This window comes from Neoarius graeffei, chromosome 9 (genome assembly GCF_027579695.1).
Source record: "Neoarius graeffei isolate fNeoGra1 chromosome 9, fNeoGra1.pri, whole genome shotgun sequence".
Lineage (NCBI taxonomy): Eukaryota > Metazoa > Chordata > Actinopteri > Siluriformes > Ariidae > Neoarius > Neoarius graeffei.
The window spans coordinates 84,106,242-84,129,646 of record NC_083577.1 but is presented as its reverse complement, the minus strand read 5'-3'; the positions used below and the strand labels follow the sequence as shown (position 1 = coordinate 84,129,646).

At 43.3% G+C, this 23,405-nt stretch overlaps 1 protein-coding gene across 1 annotated transcript in view; it reads right to left on the bottom strand.

Moving 5' to 3' along the window:
- The window catches only part of pdxka (pyridoxal (pyridoxine, vitamin B6) kinase a), a 65,990-nt gene that overhangs the window by 36,577 nt on the left and 6,008 nt on the right, over positions 1–23,405 (bottom strand). Inside the window, exons 3-5 of the mRNA XM_060928886.1 lie at positions 11,468–11,572; positions 8,638–8,721; positions 7,146–7,180 (exon numbers count right to left, since the gene is read on the bottom strand). Coding sequence (XP_060784869.1) covers positions 7,146–7,180; positions 8,638–8,721; positions 11,468–11,572 — 224 coding nt within the window. The remainder of the gene's footprint in view (positions 1–7,145; positions 7,181–8,637; positions 8,722–11,467; positions 11,573–23,405) is intronic.

The following is a 23,405-nucleotide window of genomic DNA, read 5'->3' as shown; positions in this document are numbered from 1 at the left end:
TCCATTAAAAAAAAAAAAAAAAAGTCATCAAACATCTTTAAACATGATCAACAGGTATTTATAATACAGATTAAATGTTCTTAGAACTTGTGCGAAATAACTTTTGTGCTAAATGGCCGTAAACCTGCAGCGAGGACGTAGTCAAGCACCGATTTGTGAATGGAGTGCGAAGCCAGGGAAGGTGATTGGCAAAATGGTCACGCCTGTACCTAATTGATGTTGTATATCCATGTCTTTCAGTGATGGCTGATAAGGGGGAGGAGAGTGAAGAGGAGCCAGTTGAGCCTAGCATCGACCTGAGGGTTGTTTGTGTGTGCACGCGTGAGAACAAATGCTGAAAAGTGATAAAATGGCATTAAACTTCCGGCGTCCCTCAAGAGTGGCAGCCAGTTACAGCAGCTCCTCTCTTACTTTTCATTCTTTACTTGTTTTTTGCCTTTTTTAATGTTTTTTTTTTTAAAGTTTTTCATGGTTTACTTAGTTTCTTTTAACTACTATTTATTTTACTACATGAACTATGTTCAGAACACTTGTGTTTTTTCTGCTTGTTTGTGGACTTCCGTTCGTGCTCATGTCAGGGGAGCCGGCGCACAGCCATGGGGCTATTGTTTACACCAGGGAACAGCTGCTAGCACTCAGTAACACCAATGTGATCCCCGAGGAGATTCCGGATATACCATGGGAATTAAGGAGACGGAGAAGAGGAAAACATGCCGGTGCTGAGCGTTGTGCCAGGAAGAGATGCTACAAACCTGTCCTTCCATCCATTATCATGGGGAATGTAAGATCTCTTCCCAATAAAATGGATGAGTTAGCGGCGCTGACTCAGCGCCAGCGGGAATACTGGCAGTGTAGTCTGATGCTGTTTACAGAGACATGGCTAACCGAGCTAACTTCGGATGCCAACATCGCGCTTGATGGCTTCCAAATTCGCCGTGCAGACAGGATAAAGGAGAGCGGTAAGAGGACAGGAGGGGGACTGGCTGTGTTTATCAACGATAGATAGTGTAACCCGGGACACATTATTATTAAAGAGAAAATCTGCAGTAAAAATATCGAACTGTTAGCCGTTAGCATGAGGCCATATTATTTACCAAGGGAATTCTTGCACGTTATCGCGATAACTGCTTACATTCCTCCCTCTGCGGATGCGAACATGGCATGTGACATCATCCACTCAGTCACAAGCGGACTGCAAACACAGCATCCACAGGCTCTCATCCTGATCTCTGGGGATTTTAACCATGCTTCCCTGTCCTCCACTCTCCCCAACTTCAAACAGTATGTAACATGCAGCACAAGAGACAATAAAACACTGGATCTGTTTTATGCCAACACCAAGGAAGCATATCATACATCATCCCTCCCCCCTGGGCAAATATGATCACAACTTGATGCATCTCCTGCTAGTCTACAGACCTATTGTTCACAGACATCCAGTCAATACACAACAGGTGAGAAGCTGGACTGATGAGGCTTATGAGGCTTTGAAGGACTGCTTTGGCACTACAGACTGGGATGTTCTTCGTGAGCCCCATGAGGATGTAGACAGACTCACGAGCTGCATCACGGACTACATAAACTTTTGTGTGGAGAACACTGTGCCCACTAAAACAGTACAGTGCTTCTCAAAACAACAAGCCCTCGGTCACTCCTGAGCTGAAGGCTCTCCTGAATGAGAAGAGAGAGTATTCAGATCAGGAAACAGAGAGGAATTGAGGAGGGTACAGAAGGAGCTGAAAAGAAAGATCAGGGAAGGCAAAGACTGCTACAGGAGGAGGATAGAGGATCAGCTGCAGCAGAGCAATGTGAGTGGAGTCTAGAGGGGCCTTAAAACCATCTCAGGGCTTAAGGAGTCCAATAGGCAGCTTGAAGGTGAGTTGCAATGGGCAAACGACCTGAACAACTTCTTTAACAGATTTGATCAGGCACCAGCCCTCCCCCCAGATCAGCCCACCGTTACTGCTACTGTCTCTTCCTGGTTATCATCACCCAGCTCACAGACCTCCTTCTCACCCTCTCAGCACCCCTCAACTATCATACCTCCAGCTCAGTGCTTCACACCTCCATGCGTAACACTGAGCACTCAGCTGTGCTCTTCTTTGTCCTTCGACAGAAAACAAGTCAAGAGGGAACTGAATAAGATGAAGGCAAGAAAGGCTGCAGGCCCTGATGGCATCAACCTTGGGCTCCTGAGGCATTGTGCTGACCAGCTGTATGAAATAGTGCGGGACATTTTCAACTTCAGCCTGGAACAGGAAAGAGTGCTGGTCCTTTGGAAGACATCGTGTGTAGTTCCGATACCAAAAACTGCACACCCCACTAATTTAAATGGGTATAGACCAGTGGTGCTGACCTCTCACCTGATGAAGACTCTGGAAAGACTTGTTCTGGCACATCTCCGCACACTGGTGGGGCCAGCTATGGATCCCCTGCAGTTTGCATACCAGCCAGGCATCAGGGTGGAAGATGCAGTAATCTACCTGCTTCATAGAGCTCTCTCTCATCTTGAAAAGGCAGGAAGCACTGTTAGAATCATGTTCTTTGATCTATCCAGTGCCTTCAACACCATCCAGCCGACTCTTCTGAGGAGTAAGATGGAGAGCGCAGGGGTGGACCATCATCTTACCTCGTGGACTATGGACTATCTCACAAACAGACTACAGTATGTGAGACTGAAGGACTGTGTGTCAGACACCATTCTTTGCAGCACAGGGGCTTCACAGGGGACAGTCCTGGCCCCATTTCTGTTCACACTTTACACTGTGGGCTTTAAATACAATACAGCTACCTGTCATCTACAGAAGTTCTCTGATGACTCTGCTATTGTGGGCTATATCCTAGATGGTGATGATGGCAAGTATAAAGAACTGACAAGGAACTTTGTGGACTGGTGCCAACAGAACTCCCTCCAGATCAATACAAGTAAAACCAAGGAACTGGTGGTGGATTTCCGCAGGATGATGTTCTCTTCACCTACCTCAGTGAACATTCAGGGAAAGGACATTGAGATCGTTAGGAGCTACAAGTACCTGGGTGTTCATCTGAACAATAAACTGGACTGGACTGATCACACACACGCCCTGTACAAGAAAGGCCAGAGCAGACTCCACCTGCTGAGGAGGCTCAGGGCCTTTGGAGTTCAGGGTCCACTTCTGAATTCTTTTCATGACTCTGTGGTGGCATCAGCCATATTCTATGGAGTTGTCTGTTGGGGAAGCAGTATCACAACAGCAGAGAGGAAAAAACTTAAACTGATTAGGAAGGCAGGATCTGTCCTGGGCTGTGCACTGGACTCAGTGGATATAGTGGGGGAGAGGAGGATGTTGGCCAAGTTGTCATCCTTAATGGCGAACACCTCTCATCCACTGCAGGAGACAGTAGCAGCACTGGGCAGCTCCTTCAATGACTGGCTCCTCCATCTGCAGTGTGTTAAAGAGAGATATAGCAGCTCCATCCTCCCTACTGCTGCGAGACTTTACAACTGGCACCTCACCAAGCACAGCACCAGATACTCCTCACAATAATGAACAGTACTGTCCAGATCACTTCTACATCCATAGAAACCCCTCTGAACGTATACTGTGTGCACTGACTATCAGCATCAGTACTTTACAGCGAATTGCTAGCTACACATGGTTAAAATGGCTCTTGTGCAATTTACCCACCCTACTTGTGCAATACTACCTGGGTAATACTGGTAATAATACCTATGCAATACTTACACGTGCAATACTTACACGTGCAATACCACCTTTGTAATACACTTATGTTAACTATATTTCTGCAAACCTGTTAATTTATGCAAATTTTTTATCTCTAAATTTGTAGTTTGTTTATATATATATATATATATATATATATATATATATATATATATATATCCTTTTTTGTATACCAGGGTTTCCCATACACAGACCATTGTGTGGTGCAGCGCCACACAATGGATTCCTATCGCCACACAATCAGACTCGTGATTTTGAAAAAAAAAAAAAATTCCGTTGCGTATCGTTCCGTTCATTCATAGTGCTCTTTCTTCTAGTTCGTGTCCACACAGAGAGAGAGAGAGAGAGAGAGAGAGAGAGAGAGAGAGAGAGAGACACACGCACGTGTACACAGGCCTGCCGTTGCGCATATACCCGGACTGCAAGTAGGCCTGTTAGGCTAATTAAAAATAACGCAGCCTTCCCGATTCGCCTTCCGACCCCTTATTTTAAAAAGGTAGCCTACGTCGTGCTCGTGATGAGCTTTATCATAGCCTTCTTGGCTTACATGAAACGGACATCCCTGAGTCAGGCTATAAACCAATTTTGATGCATACAGTAGCAGCTTGACGCGAGGAACCGGCCTTATTGCATTATCCCGTTTATCCCGCTTCAGCATTCATGCAAGTTATTAATAATGGCTTGACATTCACAATAAATAAGGATTTCCCACTAGCCTAAATAAAATGTTATACTCGCGGGGATGCCTTGTTGATGCTATCTGAAGCATAAAATCTGAATATTTTAAGAAACATCTTTATTAGCTTTATTGGCGAAGTAGAATTGCGAGCGGGATTTCTCAGCTATGAATAGGGTAAGCACATAGAAATTCAGTATTCCTTTGTATATTTTTTGATGTAATGGAAATTTTTAGTGCTTTGATGATGAAGAAAATGTACTTTTTTATCCATAGATTAAAACAGACCTCAGGAATAGGCTCCAAGGGGAACACCTGGCAGCCTGCTTACAAATCTCCATAAATGGTCCTGAACTCAGTGACTTCCCTTACGATAGGGCACTTGAGTTTTTTTTTTTTTTTTCAGGAAGCCACGCAGAATTAAATGTTCTGATAGGGCATGCAGGCTTTGCACCAATTAGGGTAATGCTTTTTCATTATTGTTAGTTGCCTTGGTGTTACCTTAAGTGGTTTCTTACATCTAATTATGATATTTTATTTTATTATTATTTTGTTGTTACATTATACTATTTATTTCATTTTAGTATTGGTTGAGGTAAGTGTTGGGTTCAATATTTAAAATAAAAACCTCCAGCTCGTTTTTTGCAATTTATTCCTTGAATGTCAACTAAAGAATGATTGAAAGATTGCCACCAAAAAGGCAAAAAACTAAGGTAAAAAACTAAACTTTAACTTCAATTTTGGTGAGTAATTTTCATAAATTTAAAAGACAGGTTTTCCATCAACATCAAGCCCAGAAAACTAATGGCCTGCCCTGTAATGTAAAGTTGGGTCAAGGAATGAAACCAGGCAGGGTTCTGGTAAAAATTGTTTTAGCTGTCTTCTCTTAAAGAACTTAAAAGAATTTAGATTGAACTGAATAATCTCAAATGCTTCTTGTAGCTTTAAAATAGTCCCAGCAGGTGACTCTGAAGAAAAATACTGTGTTTGAACACCGCCCGCTGTAAACACTTTGCATACACCCCAATGACCGACTCCACCGACCGCCATGACACCACCGTGCACGATTCCCTCATCGGCACAGTGGAGCACCACAAATTGCTACCTGGTCTGTGGGAAACACTGTGTACTTAGTACTTTTGCACTACTCCTTCACTGCCTTATCTTTTTCTCTTTATATATTTTGCTGCTGTAACAATGTAAATTTCCCCTTGTGGGATAATAAAAGGCTCTCTTAAAGTTCTGTTCAAGCCCAAACCTGCCTGTCTCAGTGCTACAGCATCCATCCCAATCAAGGAAACATTACAGAAATAGTTTGCATACGCTTTTTTTAAAAAGATAAATTAGAATGAGACACATTGTAACTGACTTATTGATTTTTTTCTTAATGACCTCACCCGGGACGGAGTCCACCAGGGGGCGAGGTATTGTTTTTGGTCAAGTTTCTTTGTTTTTTTTTTTGTTAAAGATATTATGGGAAAACGGCTGGATCAATCTTCATGAAACTTTCAGGATAGATGGGCATTGGTCTCAAATAGAACCTCCGATTTTTGGGGGGTCATCCAGCCAAGGTCACCAAAAAGGTCAAAATCATTTTTGTTGTGTCTACTGCCTCATATAGAGGCATTAGCCACTATGTTGTCGTGCTGTAAGAATGTAACAGTCACGCACTGCACATGTGCATACACATGTTCCGGTTAAAATGGCCGGTGAGTGTATACAATTCGGATCACCATTCGAAATAAATGGACTAAACTAAAGAAATTGCTTTCAGACATGTTTATGCTTATTACAGAGGGAAAGTGCGTTCCACTGAGCTCTAGCGCTGGGACATTTCCAGGAAATAAGAGTTTGGGTCATGGCGACAGCGTGTGTATGTCAGCCTCGGTTCGGAGGTGTCAGTTTCAAAAACTGTAAGAGATAAGAGTAGAATAATATAAAGTATAGACACTTGGTATATTTTACTTCTGTGATTTTTAAATTGTTCATTTTTGGATTACACTTAATTTTTGTGGCTACAACCTCAGAGTAAAAATTTTTTTTTATAATATTCATTATAGGAATAAAATTAGGTCATGTTTTGTGTCGTTCAAATTGTATAAAGCTGCTTTGCGACAGTGTTTATTGTTAAAAGCGCTATACAAATAAACTTATATATGCTATATTTACTGCATGGGCATGGTATCAGAACACAATTTTATTTATAAAGCAGTAGCCACATGTACCCATAGGGGACCTATTCTTCATATTCTTCATAAGTGCTACTGGGTGAGGTTTGTTTTGCCTGGCAACACTTGTTACATTATTTTAATGCTTTTTACCATCATATTATTCAAGGGAATTTGTTTTGGGAGAGGTGGAACTTGCATTACACACTACAATAAAAAGATGCTCAGTTAGAAAGCACCAGTATATACTTAAACAAGAAGCTTTCTCTCATTTCACATTTAGAGCAAATGACAAAAAAAGTGTAAAAAAAATTTCTCTCTCCAAACTATTCCAGTGAACGGAATAGGAGGCTAAAATAATGCTGATCTGTGCAGCACTGTAAATCTCCTGGAGTGGAAATGTGCTTTCCTGCTGTAAATCAACAGCATGTCTATAAACTTAACACAGGATGTTTTGCAATAATGAAATACAATAAGTAACTAACCAGGTAGAATAATCAGTTCAGGTAATCAAACTATACTTATGTTAAAAAAAATATATAAAAAGTTAATGGAATGGTACCTTAGGCTACTCACCATTGATCCATTATCTCCCATGACTGGATCACATACTGAAAAACAATAGAAACAAGTTTAAACATTAATTCACTCAACTCTTTGTAACTTAGTCAGGTGAAGTACACAAATACTAGTGAGCTCATCTTCAATACTAAATAACCAAGGTGTGTAAAAAAAAAAAAAGCCACAATGTTCTACTTGTATCAGTGCATGATTCATTCTGCAATAAACACATAACCAATGATGTCCAAAGTTTCATTGTGGCACATTCGCGATTTGTATGAATGAGTAATAAAGATATTTTGTAGTCATGCTACCAAAAAAGAAACTTGAGAGTTCTGACGTTTGGGGAAAAACTTGTATCAACAAGTAAGGCTTTCTATGCACAAGAATGTATTCATCTCACTAGCATCAACACACAATCAAACCCCCACATTTTACAGTTCAGATCAGCCCACATGAGCCTCACCTATGAAGTAATAGTGATGCAGTAGGGCTGGGTTAAACACAAATGACTAAGTTTATGTGTGTGTGTCAATTTACTATAAATAATCTTATACCTATACTAGAGGTATAAGAACATGATCTTTTCTTTATAAAAGCATTATATAGTGTTATCATCCCAATGCTTTTCAAAGTGCTGAACTGAGGTGGGTTTCCCAAAAGCCTCTTAACACTAAGAGCACTTTAACTAGGAGAGAGAGCATTTATTGTGCTGCTTGCTCTACTATTTAATGATGATCTTTGTGCTGTGATGCTTTTGGGAAACTCGACACAGTAAACTACTGTACAATCTTTACTTCATGAGTTTAACCACCAGATGTCACTATAGTGCAGTGCTGAAAAGTTTCTAATCATCTTTTCAAAACAGTTGGGAGGGAAGCATCTTGCTTCAGAAAGTCTTTTTGCCCTCATTAAAAACAACACATCTTCTGTTAAAGATCTAAAAAAGACAACTCGATAATAAGACAAATAAAAATATATGAATATGTGATACAATGGGCGGCACGGTGGTGTAGTGGTTAGCGCTGTCGCCTCTCAGCAAGAAGGTCCAGGTTCGAGCCCCGTGGCCGGCGAGGGCCTTTCTGTGCGGAGTTTGCATGTTCTCCCCATGTCTGCGTGGGTTTCCTCCGGGTGCTCCGGTTTCCCCCACAGTCCAAAGACATGCAGGTTAGATTAACTGGTGACTCTAAATTGACCGTAGGTGTGAATGTGAGTGTGAATGGTTGTCTGTGTCTATGTGTCAGCCCTGTGATGACCTGGCAACTTGTCCAGGGTGTACCCCGCCTTTCGCCCGTAGTCAGCTGGGATAGGCTCCAGCTTGCCTGCGACCCTGTAGAACAGGATAAAGCGGCTCGAGATAATGAGATGAGATGTGATACAAGACCAAAATCACAGCAATCTAAGTGGTTCCTCATGTAAGATACCAAAGGAAGAAAGAAATAAGAATCATAATAAGCCTTGTCTCATTTTGAAAAATATTTTAAATCTGGGAAATTTTGACCCCTACCATATACAAGCCTGGGGTTGGCACTTTTCAGCTCCTGCACAATGTCCACCACCATCTCCAAGAAAGACACATCCCTGGAGTAACCTAATCATAAGGAGAGATTGTTAAAGAGATAAGAATTGTGTTAAATTAATGATGTGATAACTCCTACAGTCATACCAATCATTTTTGGACAAAGTGTTCAAGCTTTATGGAAAAGTCTGAATGACGATAGACAGGCAGGCAGGCAGGCAGGCAGGCAGGCAGGCAGACCTATGATCTCTGACATCACCTCTGTGCTTTGCATCACAGTTCCCATAGCAACAAGTGCCGTGTGGGTTTTTTTCCCTTCTTTTTATTTACTGAATCTTTCCCTGATTGTGTTCACCTGTTTTATATTTTGCTCACTAGCTTGTGTACTTAAACCCAGTGTTTTTCCTGTACATTTCTTAAGACTTGTTTATTCCAAGTTCCAGGTCTGCTGGTTTGTTTATTATATCATGTTTGCTTCTTGACCATTTTCCTGGTTTCCAACAATTACAGTGCTTGCAAAAGTATTTATCCCCCTTGGTGTTTGTCCTGTTTTGTCGCATTCATCTCATCATCTCTAGCCGCTTTATCCTGTTCTACAGGGTCGCAGGCAAGCTGGAGCCTATCCCAGCTGACTACGGGCGAAAGGCGGGGTACACCCCGGACAAGTTGCCAGGTCATCACAGGGCTGACACATAGACACAGACAACCATTCACACTCACATTCACACCTACGGTCAATTTAGAGTCACCAGTTAACCTAACCTGCATGTCTTTGGATTGTGGGGGAAACCGGAGCACCCGGAGGAAACCCACGTGGACACGGGGAGAACATGCAAACTCCGCACAGAAAGGCCCTCGCCGGCCACGGGGCTCGAACCCAGACCTTCTTGCTGTGAGCCGACAGCGCTAACCACTACACCACCGTGCCGCCCGTTTTGTCGCATTAAAATCTGGAATTAAAATGTATTTTTGGGGAGTTGGCACCATTTGATTTACACAACATGCCTACCACTTTAAAGGTGAAAATTGTTTCTTATGGTGACAGAAACAATAATTAAGATGAAAAAAACAGAAATCTGGAGTATCCGTTACCACCACCACCTCAAGTCAATACTTTGTAGAGCCACCTTTTGCTGCAATTACAGCTGAAAGTCTCGAGGTACATCTCTATCAGGTCTCTTGTCACATCTAGCCACTGGGATTTTTGCCCATTCTTCAAGGCAAAACTGCTCCAACTCCTTCAAGTTAGATGGGTTGCATTGGTGGACAGCAATCTTCAAGTTATGCCACAGATTCTCAATTGGATTGAGGTCTGGGCTTTGATTAGGCCATTCCAAGACATTTAAATGTTTCCCTTTAAACCACTCCAGTGTAGTTTTAGCAGTATGTTTAGGGTCATTGTCCTGCTTGACCATGAACCGTCATCTGAGTCTCAAACCTCTGGCTGACTCAAACAGGTTTTCCTCCAGAATCTCATTATCTCTAGCCGCTTTATCCTTCTACAGGGTCGCAGGCAAGCTGGAGCCTATCCCAGCTGACTACGGGCGAAAGGCGGGGTACACCCTGGACAAGTCGCCAGGTCATCACAGGGCTGACACATAGACACAGACAACCATTCACACTCACATTCACACCTACGGTCAATTTAGAGTCACCAGTTAACCTAACCTGCATGTCTTTGGACTGTGGGGGAAACCGGAGCACCCGGAGGAAACCCACGCGGACACGGGGAGAACATGCAAACTCCTCCAGAATTGCCCTGTATTTAGTGCCATCCTCTTTCCTTCAGTCCTGACCAGCTTTCCTGTCCCTGCAGATGAAAAACATCCCCACAGCATGATGCTGCCACCACCATGCTTCACTGTAGGAATGGTGTTCTCAGGGTGTTGGGTTTGTGCCACATATGGCGTTTCCCATGATGGCCAAAAAGTTCAATTTTAGTCTCATTTGATCAGAGAATCTTCTTCCATGTGTTCAGGGAGTCTGCCACAAAGTGGTCCTATGGACAGATACTCCCATCTCTGCTGTGGATCTCTGCAGCTCCTTCAGTGTTATCTTTGGTGTCTTTGTTGCATCTCTGATTAATGCCCTCCTTGCCCGGTCTGTGAGTTTTGGTGGGCGAGACCTTCTCGTCAGGTCTGTAGTGGTGCCATATTCTTTCCATTTTGCTATAATGGATTTAATGGTGCTCCCTGGGATATTCAAAGTTTGGGATACTTTTTATAACCCAACCTTGATCTATACTTCTCCACAACTTTGTCTCTGACCTGTTTGGAGGCTCCTTGGTTTTCATGTTGTTTGCTTAGTAGTGTTGCAGAGTCAGGGTCCTTACAGAGCAGGGTGATTTATACAGACATCATGTGATCGATCTTTTGACACTTTGACTGCACACAGGTGGATCTTAAATCAACTAATTATGTGACTTATGAAGTGAATTGGTTGGACCAGCTCTTATTTAGGGGTTTCATACGAAAGGGGGTGAATACTTATGCACACTCCAGATTTCTGTTTTTTCATCTTAATTATTGCTTGTGTCACAATAAAAAAAACAAAAACAATTTGCACCTTTAAAGTAGTAGGCAAGTTGTGTAAATGAAATGGTGCTAAGCCCCCAAAAATCCATTTTCATTCCAGCTTGTAATACAATACAGGACAAACACTTTTGCAAGACACTGTATTCCAGTAATTGCTTGCAATAAAAAAATTAAACCATACCTTTCTTTCCACAAGGGCTTTTTCAGTGTTTTTTTTTTAAACCTCCACCATGTTTTAGTCACTTATTCAAATCAGCTGAATGATGATTCGCCAGTGTGTGTACCTGTAAGCACATAGTCATAATGGTTGACTTGGTTGAGTTTAATCCCTTCATAAAGAACGTGCAGCTCATCAGCAGTCAGAACTTGTCCTTTCCAGTGTTTGTAACCTAGCAAAAAAGACAAACAGAAGACGATCAACACTGAATTCTTCATACCCAAAGGCAGGCTGTACTAGCTAGCATCTAGATCTGCCACGGTTTTGTTTTCACAAGCTAATCAAATCCAAAAATTGAGAAAACTATTTTATATTATTCCCACCCACATGTGTAGCATCCCCTGGATATTATGTAACACCATGGAAATAAAACGCGTTTGAATATGGGTTCAGAAAAGATAAAGTGGACTGGTAGCCTGTTTAAAAAAATGCATTCTCTACTAGTTTTTAATCAATGAAAAAAACTACACTATTCTTTTAGAGTAACTTGTTTGACATGCATCGTTCACATCAATCATTTGCACACATTTGGAAGGAGAAGTGAATTTGTAAAACAAAATTTGTCCTAATTTACCTGTTTGTAGAACATCTACAGAAAGAACTGCTGTCTATTCATTTTGCTTTACCCTGCTCAGTTAATCAACAATCTACTGTGTGAAAGGCTAAAAAGTCCACAATTGCATAAACACAACTGGTATGAGCTTAGCTCAACATCAAACATTCCCTAGAAATAATCCTCTGCATGCAGCAACAGCCCAGTACATTGGTAAAGGAATGAGAAATTAGGTTAATGCTCAACCCTTTTTAATTTAACATATTTCAGCTGCCCATCTAGCGTTCCTTTCAATAATATCAAACATGTTACGTGAGCTACTTGTTTTTAAGAAGACCAGACACACTCCGAATTAGGATAGGAGCAAAGAAAATTATACACAGATGGTACCAGCGACACAGTACATGTCCGAATGTAAACTCGACAGATGTGCGACAGCTGTGACAAAAAATGTCTTGCAACAGAACACTAATAAAATAAATAGATCTGCACAGATGCTCAATTAATACACTAAATCACTTCATTAACTAAATAAAAATAAGGTTCTTTGGACAGAAACTCTTCAACCCTTTCTCTCATGTTGCTTTCCCAAGTTCACTCAAGTTCAGTCTTTCACCAACATTCATCCTCTGGCTAATGCTGAAGTGAGTGTCCCAACACTCAGTGCCAAAGGATACACAACTCCAAGAAAAAGCCTCTAATGGGCCAGTATAGAACGTGTGAAATTTATTGGCCTGGATGATGATTTGCAGAAGAAAACAACTCTTAATAACTAGTTCATAAGTAGCATACTGAAATATCTCTGCAGCCATCAGTCACTACGTTTACATGCACATAGAGAGAATCGAATTTCTGCCGTTGCTCGACTGAAATCGAAGTTCAAAATGCCATGTATACACCTTAATTCGGCTGAAATTGAACCGAACTTGATTTCTCGGAATCGAGCTACACGACCTAGTTTATGCGATTTCTGCCGAGCTATTTTGCGCATGTATACCCTATCGAGCTAGTTGTCGAGCTACTTCCGGAAGTGACGAGACCACAAGCGGGAAATACAACAGCCTCGGTCGGCATGACAACGAATCATGACAACGGCATGAATCTTTTCTTTTTGTGGCATTGTTTGCACTGTTAAAATTTAGCTCACTTACTGTATCACCAAATACATCTGTACAGCTGTTGCATAGCTGTGAATTGTGTACATAAACAAGTCATTGTATTTGTGTGTGTGTGTGTATATATATGTCCAACATCTGAAGAATGTCAATAAAAACAAAACAACTGAACTTTTTGTGTGTTTATTAAGACATAAGTTAAATTGTAAGCAAAAAAAAAATATTTTTTTGTAAGCAAAAAATGGACTTTAGAAAAATATTATTGTGCAAAATAAGTTTTCTTACAAAACAGTGGTCTGCGCCGGACAGTTTGTAGCCATAGTCTGTTAGAGCAAGCCTAACAGCTTGAACACGGAACTGCTAGTGTTGTCAGATTGGGGGTTTTAAGTGCATTTTAGCGGATTTGAACATGTTTTGGGCTGGAAAACGTCAGCAGTATCTGGCAACACTATAGCTCTTCTTCATGATGACAACCAGAAGTGTACCAACACGATGGGGCGTGTAGCGCCACGTGTGGCTCGGGTGCACAATGCACCTTGCACAATAGCCCGATTTCACTTGTGCATGTAGGATTGGATTTCTCTGGCACCCCTGCTGGGACCCTTTGCTCGATTACCGACAGCAGCTCGATTTGGACGTGCATGTAAACGTAGTCACTGACGTAGTATTATAGTCCTGGATGCAGACAAGCACTATGGAGGACTTTCACTGATGTCACGGATTTTTGTTTATCAAGCAGCATCTGCCATTTTGCCTGGCAAACAAAGAACTGTGGCCGTAACCGGTAATGAAAAAAACAAAAAGAAAAAAAAAAATATCGACAGGACTGCAGTCAGTACAATGTCTCTGAAGCGATAAAACAAATTTAGATTATACCAGCAGATCACACTACAGTGAAAAGCTGAAACATGTCTTTATTCCACTTGAAAAGTATACAGCAAAACAGCTACCGGATTTGAGATACTTTGACATCCTGAACTATTTAGTATTTGGGACTTCTAAATACACCGGAGATCCTAAAGGCTTACAAAAGTAAAGATTCCTACAAATATTTCGAGGGAGGTTTCGTGCCAGACTGTTATGGGAAATTCCCAATAAAGAAAAATACCTCAAAGCTCAAACATGGACTTCTAATATTAATAAACAAGCTAGGGCCTAGATCTAGCATACTTTTATCGTGTTTAGCTAAGTCTACATTATCAGTACATAACAAACATCCTGCTAGTCTTGCCAAGCATTAGGTCTAATAAAATATATATCACATCCAAAGCCCACAACACCGAGACTAGATCTAGACAGAGACAGGGGAAAGAATTCGGGCATCCCAACAACATAATACACCAGTTAGCACCCAGCCAAATAGCTACTCAGACAAACAATGTTTCACACAGAATTTTATGATGCTAATTCACATATTTGATCCGATACAAACAGCAGCTGTGTGTCAAAATATTCTTATATCAAAAAATAATCATCATATCTTAGGAAAAATTAAAAAAATAAACTGTATTGATGAATATCGTCCATGCAGGATTCACAAAGCCAACTTCCCCCTTTCCAGACAGCCCAAGCACAATAATGTACGGTACACAGGTGTGTTACACTAATTAACACCCCATCAGAAACAATAGTGGAACCATTAATAGAACCCAACAAATTAACATATTTAACAATACACGGATTTGGGGAGGTTCACAAACAAACAAACAAACAAAAAACAACACTTTATTCATATGAAATTATGACATTGCTACATGTGCGTGGAAGACGAGTCTGGAGACAGAAATCTTAGTTTCTCGGTCGTTAGCCTGTGCTACTTGCTCATGATAGCACTACCTTGACTGCTTTATCATCATTCGCTAACACTACTGATGAACGCTACACTGGCTGGAAGGTGACTTCACTACAGCGCTGATGGTGCTGACTTGCGGTTAAGCTAGCGTTGGCCTTCAAGAAGGCTCAGGGCAATACATTTTTGGTCCCTCCCACTACAAATCAAAATTTGATTGGTTAATTTGTCACTTCCTACATAAACATACACTGCCATGGCCTTCTGTCCCAGCAATGAAGTCCTAACCAATGAGTGAGCAGCCTAGAGACAACAAACAAAACAATCTAACCGAATAACTATTTTAATGTTTGCAGGACAGTAACCCTTTCATTTCTGAAGCAAATCTGATATAAAATAAGACCAAATTAAAATTAGAAGAGAACAAATTATAATGAAATTATGAAAGAAACCAAAGAATGAAAGAAATTCAATATAACATTTGAAATGCTAATGTTGGGGCTTCTCTGAAAGCCTACAGTAGAAGGCCCTGAAGGTTCCTCTCCGACAGGAACTATAGTGAAATTTGCAAATGAGAAATCATACATACTTTATAGATTGCATTTTCTGTCCTGACAGTTTCTAGTCCCAATGCATAGAACGATGAATTTTTTATTTCTCGTCTCACCTGGCCCCACCCCTTGCACTTTGAAGTCACCCAATTGGTAACCCTCAAAATATTCCATGAATGTTAAATACTGCAGGCACTTTAGCTGTCCAGTCCCTATTAGCATGTAAAACAGATAAAAGAGCAGGAAGTAACGCTTGAATGGGATTAAAAATTGAGATGCTAAGAGATGGTATTAGGAGCAAAGAAACATGCCAAGGACTCAGTGTCCCTGGCACACAGCCCAGAACCCAGGAGCAGAGAAATAAGAGAGAAGGAAAACAGGAGGTGCAAAAACAGGGAGGAGAGGAGGAGTGAAGGTAAATGAGAACAGTGTTGATATGAGAAACACAAGAGATGTGAAAACAGACCCCTGCTGTGTTCTCGGGGGCCACAGACCAGGGAGTTGGCACAGACCATTCGATCACAAGCAGAACAGCAGAGTTCAGCATCCCTTTTTAATCCTCATGACAAGTGTAGAGACATTTCCTGCAGACTAAAGTGAACTTCACGATACTATACAAGGACAAAAAAAGCCTCTAAATTACATAAAGAAATACAGGTACAGTGGTGCTTGAAAGATTGCAAACCCTTTAGAATTTTCTATATTTCTGCATAAATATGACCTAAAACATCATTAGATGTTCACACAAGTAGATAAAGAGAACCCAGTTAAACAAATGAGACAAAAATATTATACTTGGTCATTTATTTATTGTGGAAAATGATCCAATATTACATATCTGTGAGTGGCAAAAGTATGTGAACCTTTGCTTTCAGTATCTGGTGTGACCTCCTTGTGCAGCAATAACTGCAACTAAACATTTTTGGTAACTGTTGATCAGTCCTGCGCACTGGCTTGGAGGAATTTTAACCCGTTCCTCTATACAGAACAGCATCAACTCTGGGATGTTGGTGGGTTTCCTCACATGAACTGCTCGCTTCAGGTCCTTCCACAACATTTTGATTGGATTAAGGTCAGGAATTTGACTTGGCCATTTCAAAACATTAACTTTATTCTTCTTTAACCATTCTTTGGTAGAAGGACTTGTGTGCTTAGGGTCGTTGTCTTGCTGCATGACCCACCTTCTCTTGAGATTCAGTTCATGGACAGATGTCCTGACATTTTCCTTTAGAATTCACTGGTATAATTCAGAATTCATTGTTTCATCAATGATTGCAAGCCATCCTGGCCCAGATGCAGCAAAACAGGCCCAAACCATGATACTACCACCACCATGTTTCACAGATGGGATAAGGTTCTTATGCTGGAATGCAGTGTTTTCCCTTCTCCAAACATAACGCTTCTCATTTAAACCAAAAAGTTCTATTTTGGTCTCATCCGTCCACAGAACATTTTTCCAATAGCCTTCTGGCTTGTCCACGTGATCTTTAGCAAACTGCAGATGAGCAGCAATGTTCTTTTTGGACAGCAGTGGCTTTCTCCTTGCAACCCTGCCAAGCACGCCATTGTTGTTCAGTGTTCTCCTGATGGTGTACTCATGAACATTAACCAATGTGAGAGAAGCCTTCATTTGCTTAGAAGTTACCCTGGGGTCCTTCGTGACCTCGCAGACTATTACACGCCTTGCTCTTGGAGTGATGTTTGTTGGTCGACCACTCCTGGGGAGGGTAACAATGGTCTTGAATTTCCTCCATTTGTACACAATCTGTCTGACTGTGGATTGGTGGAGTCCAAACTCTTTAGAGATGGTTTTGTAACCTTTTCCAGACTGATGAGCAACAACAACATTTTTTCTAAGGTCCTCAGAAATCTCTTTTGTTCGTACCATAATACACTTCCACAAACATGTGTTGTGAAGATCAGACTTTGATAGATCCCTGTTCTTTAAATAAAACAGGGTGCCCACTCACACCTGATTGTCATCCCATTGATTGAAAACACCTGACTCTAATTTCACCTTCAAATTAACTGCTAATCCTAGAGGTTCACATACTTTTGCCACTCACAGATATGTAATATTGGATTATTTTCCTCAATAAATAAATGACCAAGTATAATATTTTTGTCTCATTTGTTTAACTGGGTTCTCTTTATCTACTTTTAGAACTTGTGTGAAAATCTGATGATGTTTTAGGTCATATTTATGCAGAAATATAGAAAATTCTAAAGGGTTCACAAACTTTCAAGCACCACTGTATGTGAATATTCAGCTTTTCTATACAAGTTTTCAGCTTAATGGAATACTCAACAGATTGACCTTTGACCCTGTGGCAGCGGGGGCGTGGCCAAGCGTCGGTCTGTGACCGGAGGGCGGGAGTCGGGGAAGGTAAGTGGCAGAATCACTGCACCTGAGGTTGATTAATGTGTTTGTGTGTCTTCCCCAGTGACCGCGCCCTATTTAAGGAAGAGAGCGAGAGCAGAGAGGGCTCTCTCCCTAACCAGACGACTGGAGTGTGTGTGTGTATATATATATATATATATATATATATATATATATATATATATATATATATATATGTGTATGTGTATGTGTGTGTGGTGTGTATAGTAAGGCTGAAAAGCTATAATAAACGGGTTTTGTGAACTCAGTTCTGGCCTGCCGTCCTTCTGTGCTCCACCCACCCATCCGAACTGCTACAGACCCATAAGCATGTGAAACTGATTTTTACATTTTGTATGTAGTCTTTTCCCACAGGAACTCTCATCTCATATTAAACAGTAACAACTCACTAGCCTACACACTAGTCCAAACGTCAAGTTTATTTGTATAGCGCTTTTAACAAAAGATATTGTCGCAAAGCAGCTTTACATAAAACTTTAAACGTGAGCTAATTTTTAAAATGTAAAATGCATGCGTTTCAGAAACATCACAGCCCGTGACAAATTTTCATCTCTTGGGTGTTTTCTGTTCATATCTAATAGCAGAGCTCCATACTTAAGAGAACACAGCAATGCATTAACCTGATTTTTGATGCCTTTTGCAACCTTACAACACGTGTACATATGAACGACGTACATGTACCACTACAGGGAACCCGATCGTCAGTGCAAGGTAATGCATCTCAAACACTTGACCACCGGACAACAAAATTTGTATCTTTATTTACATAAGATATATGGGGGCGGCACGGTGGTGTAGTGGTTAGCGCTGTCGCCTCACAGCAAGAAGGTCCTGGGTTCGAGCCCCGGGGCCGGCGAGGGCCTTTCTGTGCGGAGTTTGCATGTTCTCCCCGTGTCCGCGTGGGTTTCCTCCGGGTGCTCCGGTTTCCCCCACAGTCCAAAGACATGCAGGTTAGGTTAACTGGTGACTCTAAATTGACCGTAGGTGTGAATGTGAGTGTGAATGGTTGTCTGTGTCTATGTGTCAGCCCTGTGATGACCTGGCGACTTGTCCAGGGTGTACCCCGCCTTTCGCCCGTGGTCAGCTGGGATAGGCTCCAGCTTGCCTGCGACCCTGTAGAAGGATAAAGCGGCTAGAGATAATGTGATGTGTGTGTGTGTGATATATGGGTCTTCATCAAACACTTATTTTTAATTTGCTTTTCAAAAAATAATGTGGGATTATGTACTAACACACTTCACAGAAAATACTAATGGGGAAAAAATATTGTTTTTTTTCCATAGCATGCAATGTAATCCATTGCATTGTATGCTTTATTTATCTAAATTTCTTATTCTCCAAACTTCTCGAAACATAATTATTATCTAGTTCAGTAGCAATTATGAGCATTTTTCCTTAGTTGTAGATAATCTAAAACTACTGCAGATCAATACTGATTAGTTCTCAAGTCTGATAATATTCAATCATAACAATATAATAATGATGTAAAGTGAAAGTGCTGGTTCACTGCTGTCCACCAGGCACCCAGCAGAGTCACACCATAATAAATGTCATGATGTTTCATGGCACACGGTGTCGGCAACGTGTATCTCATTATTGGTCTCACTGTCACAAGACAATGCAGCAATTTACTGACGTGAAATACACGACACTACACAATTTGATGGCTCATATGCTATAATATTATTATTATTTTATACAGGTTGATTTTGTGCCCTTGCAAATTGTGGCAGCGGGGGCGTGGCCAAGCATCAGTCTGTGACAGGAGGGCGGAGTCAGGGAAGGTAAGTGGCAGATTCACTACACCTGATGTCAATTAACCTGTGTTTGTGTGTCTTCCCAGTGACCGCGCCCTATATAAAAAGAGAGAGAGCAGAGGAAGGCAGCTCTCTCTGGAACCAGTCAACTGGTGTGTGTTGTGTGACTGGATATATTTGTCTCTAAAAAGAACAAATAAAAGAGCATTATGGAGCTTTATTCTGGCCTGCCGTCTTTCTGTGCTCCTCCCCCTCCTACGAACTGCCACACAAATATTTTGCTCATACACTCATCAGGAGCGCCACTTTTAGGCACTGACTAAATATCTATATCAGACATTAACAATCAAATATTTTCCTTAAACACATGTCCTTTTTTGATATTGCTGTGCACATGAAATAGAAGTATGTCAGTGCATGGTAAATTAAAATGTTTCTTCATTGTAATCAAACGTGTGCCATGAAAGCTTACTTATCTTGCAGCAATAGCCTGATAATAAAACCTCAATAATCAGTTTATCTGATCAGTCAAACCTGAAATAAACAACTTTTTGGATCATACAATACAGAAACATTAAAACACAGCAGTCAAGATGGCGCCATGGATGCTGAGAGGACGATTGGCTGCAACCTTCCATCTCTTCAGGACCTGTACGAGTCCAGGACCCTAAGGAGAGCAGAAAGGACTGTGGCTGACCCCTCTCACTCTAGGCACAAACTTTTTGAATCGCTCCACTCTGGTAGGAGGTTGTAGTCCATTAGAGCCAAAACCTCACACCATAAGGCCAGCTTTTTCCCCACTGCAGCTGGCCTCATCAATAAGGTCAGAGACCCCTACTGACTCGAAAAATCACACTTTCAATCTGTGACATTAATGCATTTCGTCTCTCAACTGCCATTTTGCACATTTCATGATCATCTTCATTCTGTGAAGTTTTATTGCACATTCTGGCTCATACTGTACAGCTTGGTTATTTATTTAACCCACTGCACATATTTTCTTTTTCTCACACATTCATGTCATGACTCTGCTTCACTTTCATCCTGTGACCTGTTTTTGCACATTCCGGGACATACTGTACAGCATGGATTTCAAAACAACCCATGCATATACTCTTTAAATGTGTCCACTATACAAATTTGTATATTTTAGATTCTTCTTATTTTTTTATTCTACAGTGGTGCTTGAAAGTTTGTGAAATATGACTGTGGCAGCGGGGGCGTGGTCAAGCGCCGGTCTGTGACAGGAGGGCGGAGTTGGGGAAGGTAAGTGGCAGAATTGCTTCACCTGAGTGTGATTAATCTATGTTTTGTGTGTGTTTTCCCCAGTAAACCGGGCTATTTAAGGAGCGAGAGCAGATGAGCTCTCTCCACAACGAGAATGTGTGTGCGTGCGTGTGTGGCTGAGAGAGAAACCGATTGCACTGAAAAGTGAAAATAAAAGAGTTTTTGCGAACTCAGTCTCTGTCCTGCCGTCCTCTGTGCTCCACCCACATCTAGTGAACGTTACAGTGGTGCCGAAACCCGGGAATCGTGGAGCACCTGTCCTGCAGCCCTATGGAATCCTCCCCGTTCGCAGACTTGATCCACGCCCTCGCCACGGCTCAGCAGAGCCAGCACCAGGCACTCGTCACGCTCCGGAAGGAGCAGGAGCAGCGCTTTGAAGCCCTGGTGCTGGCTCAACAGGAAGACCGAGAGGCGTTCCGGCGCCTCCTCGCGTCGGCGGGGTCCATCAGCGCCCCGGCCGCGGGCCCATCTCCCATCACCTTGACTAAGATGGGCCCGCAGGACGACCCCGAGGCATTCATCGCGTTGTTCGAACAGGTCGCCAAAGCCTCGGGGTGGCCGATGGAGCAGCGCGCGGCGTGCCTCCTCCCCCTCCTGACGGGAGAGGCGCAGTTAGCCGCACTACAGCTCCCCGCCGACCACCGGCTGGCCTACGCCGACCTTCGTCGGGCTGTCCTCCAACGCGTGGGGCGCACGCCAGAGCAGCAGCGCCAGCGCTTCCGCGCGCTGCGAATGGAGGAAGTCGGCAGCCCGTTCGCGTTCGGCCAGCAGCTCCGGGACGCCTGCTGGCGGTGGCTGAGGGCCGAAGATCGCGACGCCGAGGGGATCATCAACCAGGTGGCACTGGAACAGTTCATCGCCCGCCTACCCGCCGGAACCGCGGAGTGGGTCCAGTGCCACTGCCCGGCGTCGCTGGATCAGGCCGTAGGACTGGCGGAGGATCATCTGGCGGCTGTCCCGGCGGCAGGACAACGGATGTCATCATCTTCTCTCTCCTCTTCTCTCTCTCTCTTCCCCCTCCTCCCGTGTCCCGTCCTCGCCCCATTCCCCCACCACGGAGGCGGGGGCCAGCTCCACCCCAGCCGGCCCGCCGCACCCGTGGTGCCCTCCCGTTTCTCCCTTCTGTGTCTGTCTCTCCCCCCCCCTCAGGTGAGTGACCCCCAAACCACAGCTGCAGAGGGGAGGCCCGGGCCGGTTTGCTGGCGCTGCGGGGAACCGGGCCACCTGCAGCAACAGTGTGTCGCGATGGAGGTGGGGGCGGTGGTGCGGATCCCCGACGTGCCAGAGGCTGCCCTCGATCAGGCCGGAGCGTATCGCATACCAGTAAGTGTACAAGGGGCGACATATCAGGCGTTGGTGGATTCGGGTTGCAACCAGACCTCGATCCGCCAAAGCCTGGTGCAAGACGAGGCATTGGGGGGAGCACAAGGGGTGAAGGTGTTGTGTGTGCACGGGGATGTTCACTGCTACCCGTTGGTGTCGGTCCACATACATTTCAGAGGGGACAAATCCATAGTAAAGGCGGCGGTTAATCCTCGCCTTACCCACTCTTTGATCTTGGGGACTGATTGGCCAGGATTCCGGGGGTTGATGGCACACCTAGTAAAGAGTGGGTCCTGCCGGTTAGCGGGGGGGGTCCCGGTGTCGTTTTGGCTGGAGCTGCGGTCGCAGAGCCGTCTACGTCATCTCCGCGACAGAGTGAGGAGCCCCCGGCCCCTCCTCTTTCTATTGGGGAATCCCTCGCGGATTTCCCACTGGAACAATCGCGAGACGAAACTCTGCGACACGCGTTTGACCAAGTGAGAGTAATCGATGGTCAAACGCTCCGGTCAAACGCCACCCTGACCTTCCCCTATTTTTCCATTTTAAAGGATAGGTTGTACCGAGTGACGCAAGGCACTCAGACGAAGGAGCGTGTCACCCAGTTGTTAATTCCAAAGAGCCGCCGGGAATTGGTATTCCAGGCGGCTCACTTTAATCCCATGGCGGGACACCTCGGGCAGGATAAAACACTCGCCCGGATAATGGCCCGATTCTATTGGCCGGGGATTCGCGGCGACGTCCGTAAGTGGTGTACGGCGTGCCGCGAATGCCAGTTAGTAAATCCAGCGGCCATTCCAAAAGCGCCCTTGCGCCCCCTACCATTAATCGAGACCCCGTTTGAAAGAATTGGGATGGATCTCGTCGGGCCATTAGATCGGTCAACACGAGGGTACCGCTTTATATTGGTTCTGGTGGACTATGCAACGTGATACCCGGAAGCGGTGCCTCTTCGCAATATCTCCGCACGTAGTATTGCAGAGGCCCTCTTCCACGTCATCTCCCGGGTCGGAATCCCGAAAGAGATTCTGACTGACCAAGGCACCTCGTTTATGTCACGAACACTGGCCGAACTGTATGAGCTACTGCGTATTAAGCCGATCCGCACTAGCGTGTATCACCCACAGACGGACGGTTTAGTCGAACGGTTCAACCGCACCCTCAAGAATATTATCAAAAAATTCGTAAGTGAGGACGCACGTAACTGGGATAAGTGGCTCGAACCCTTGTTG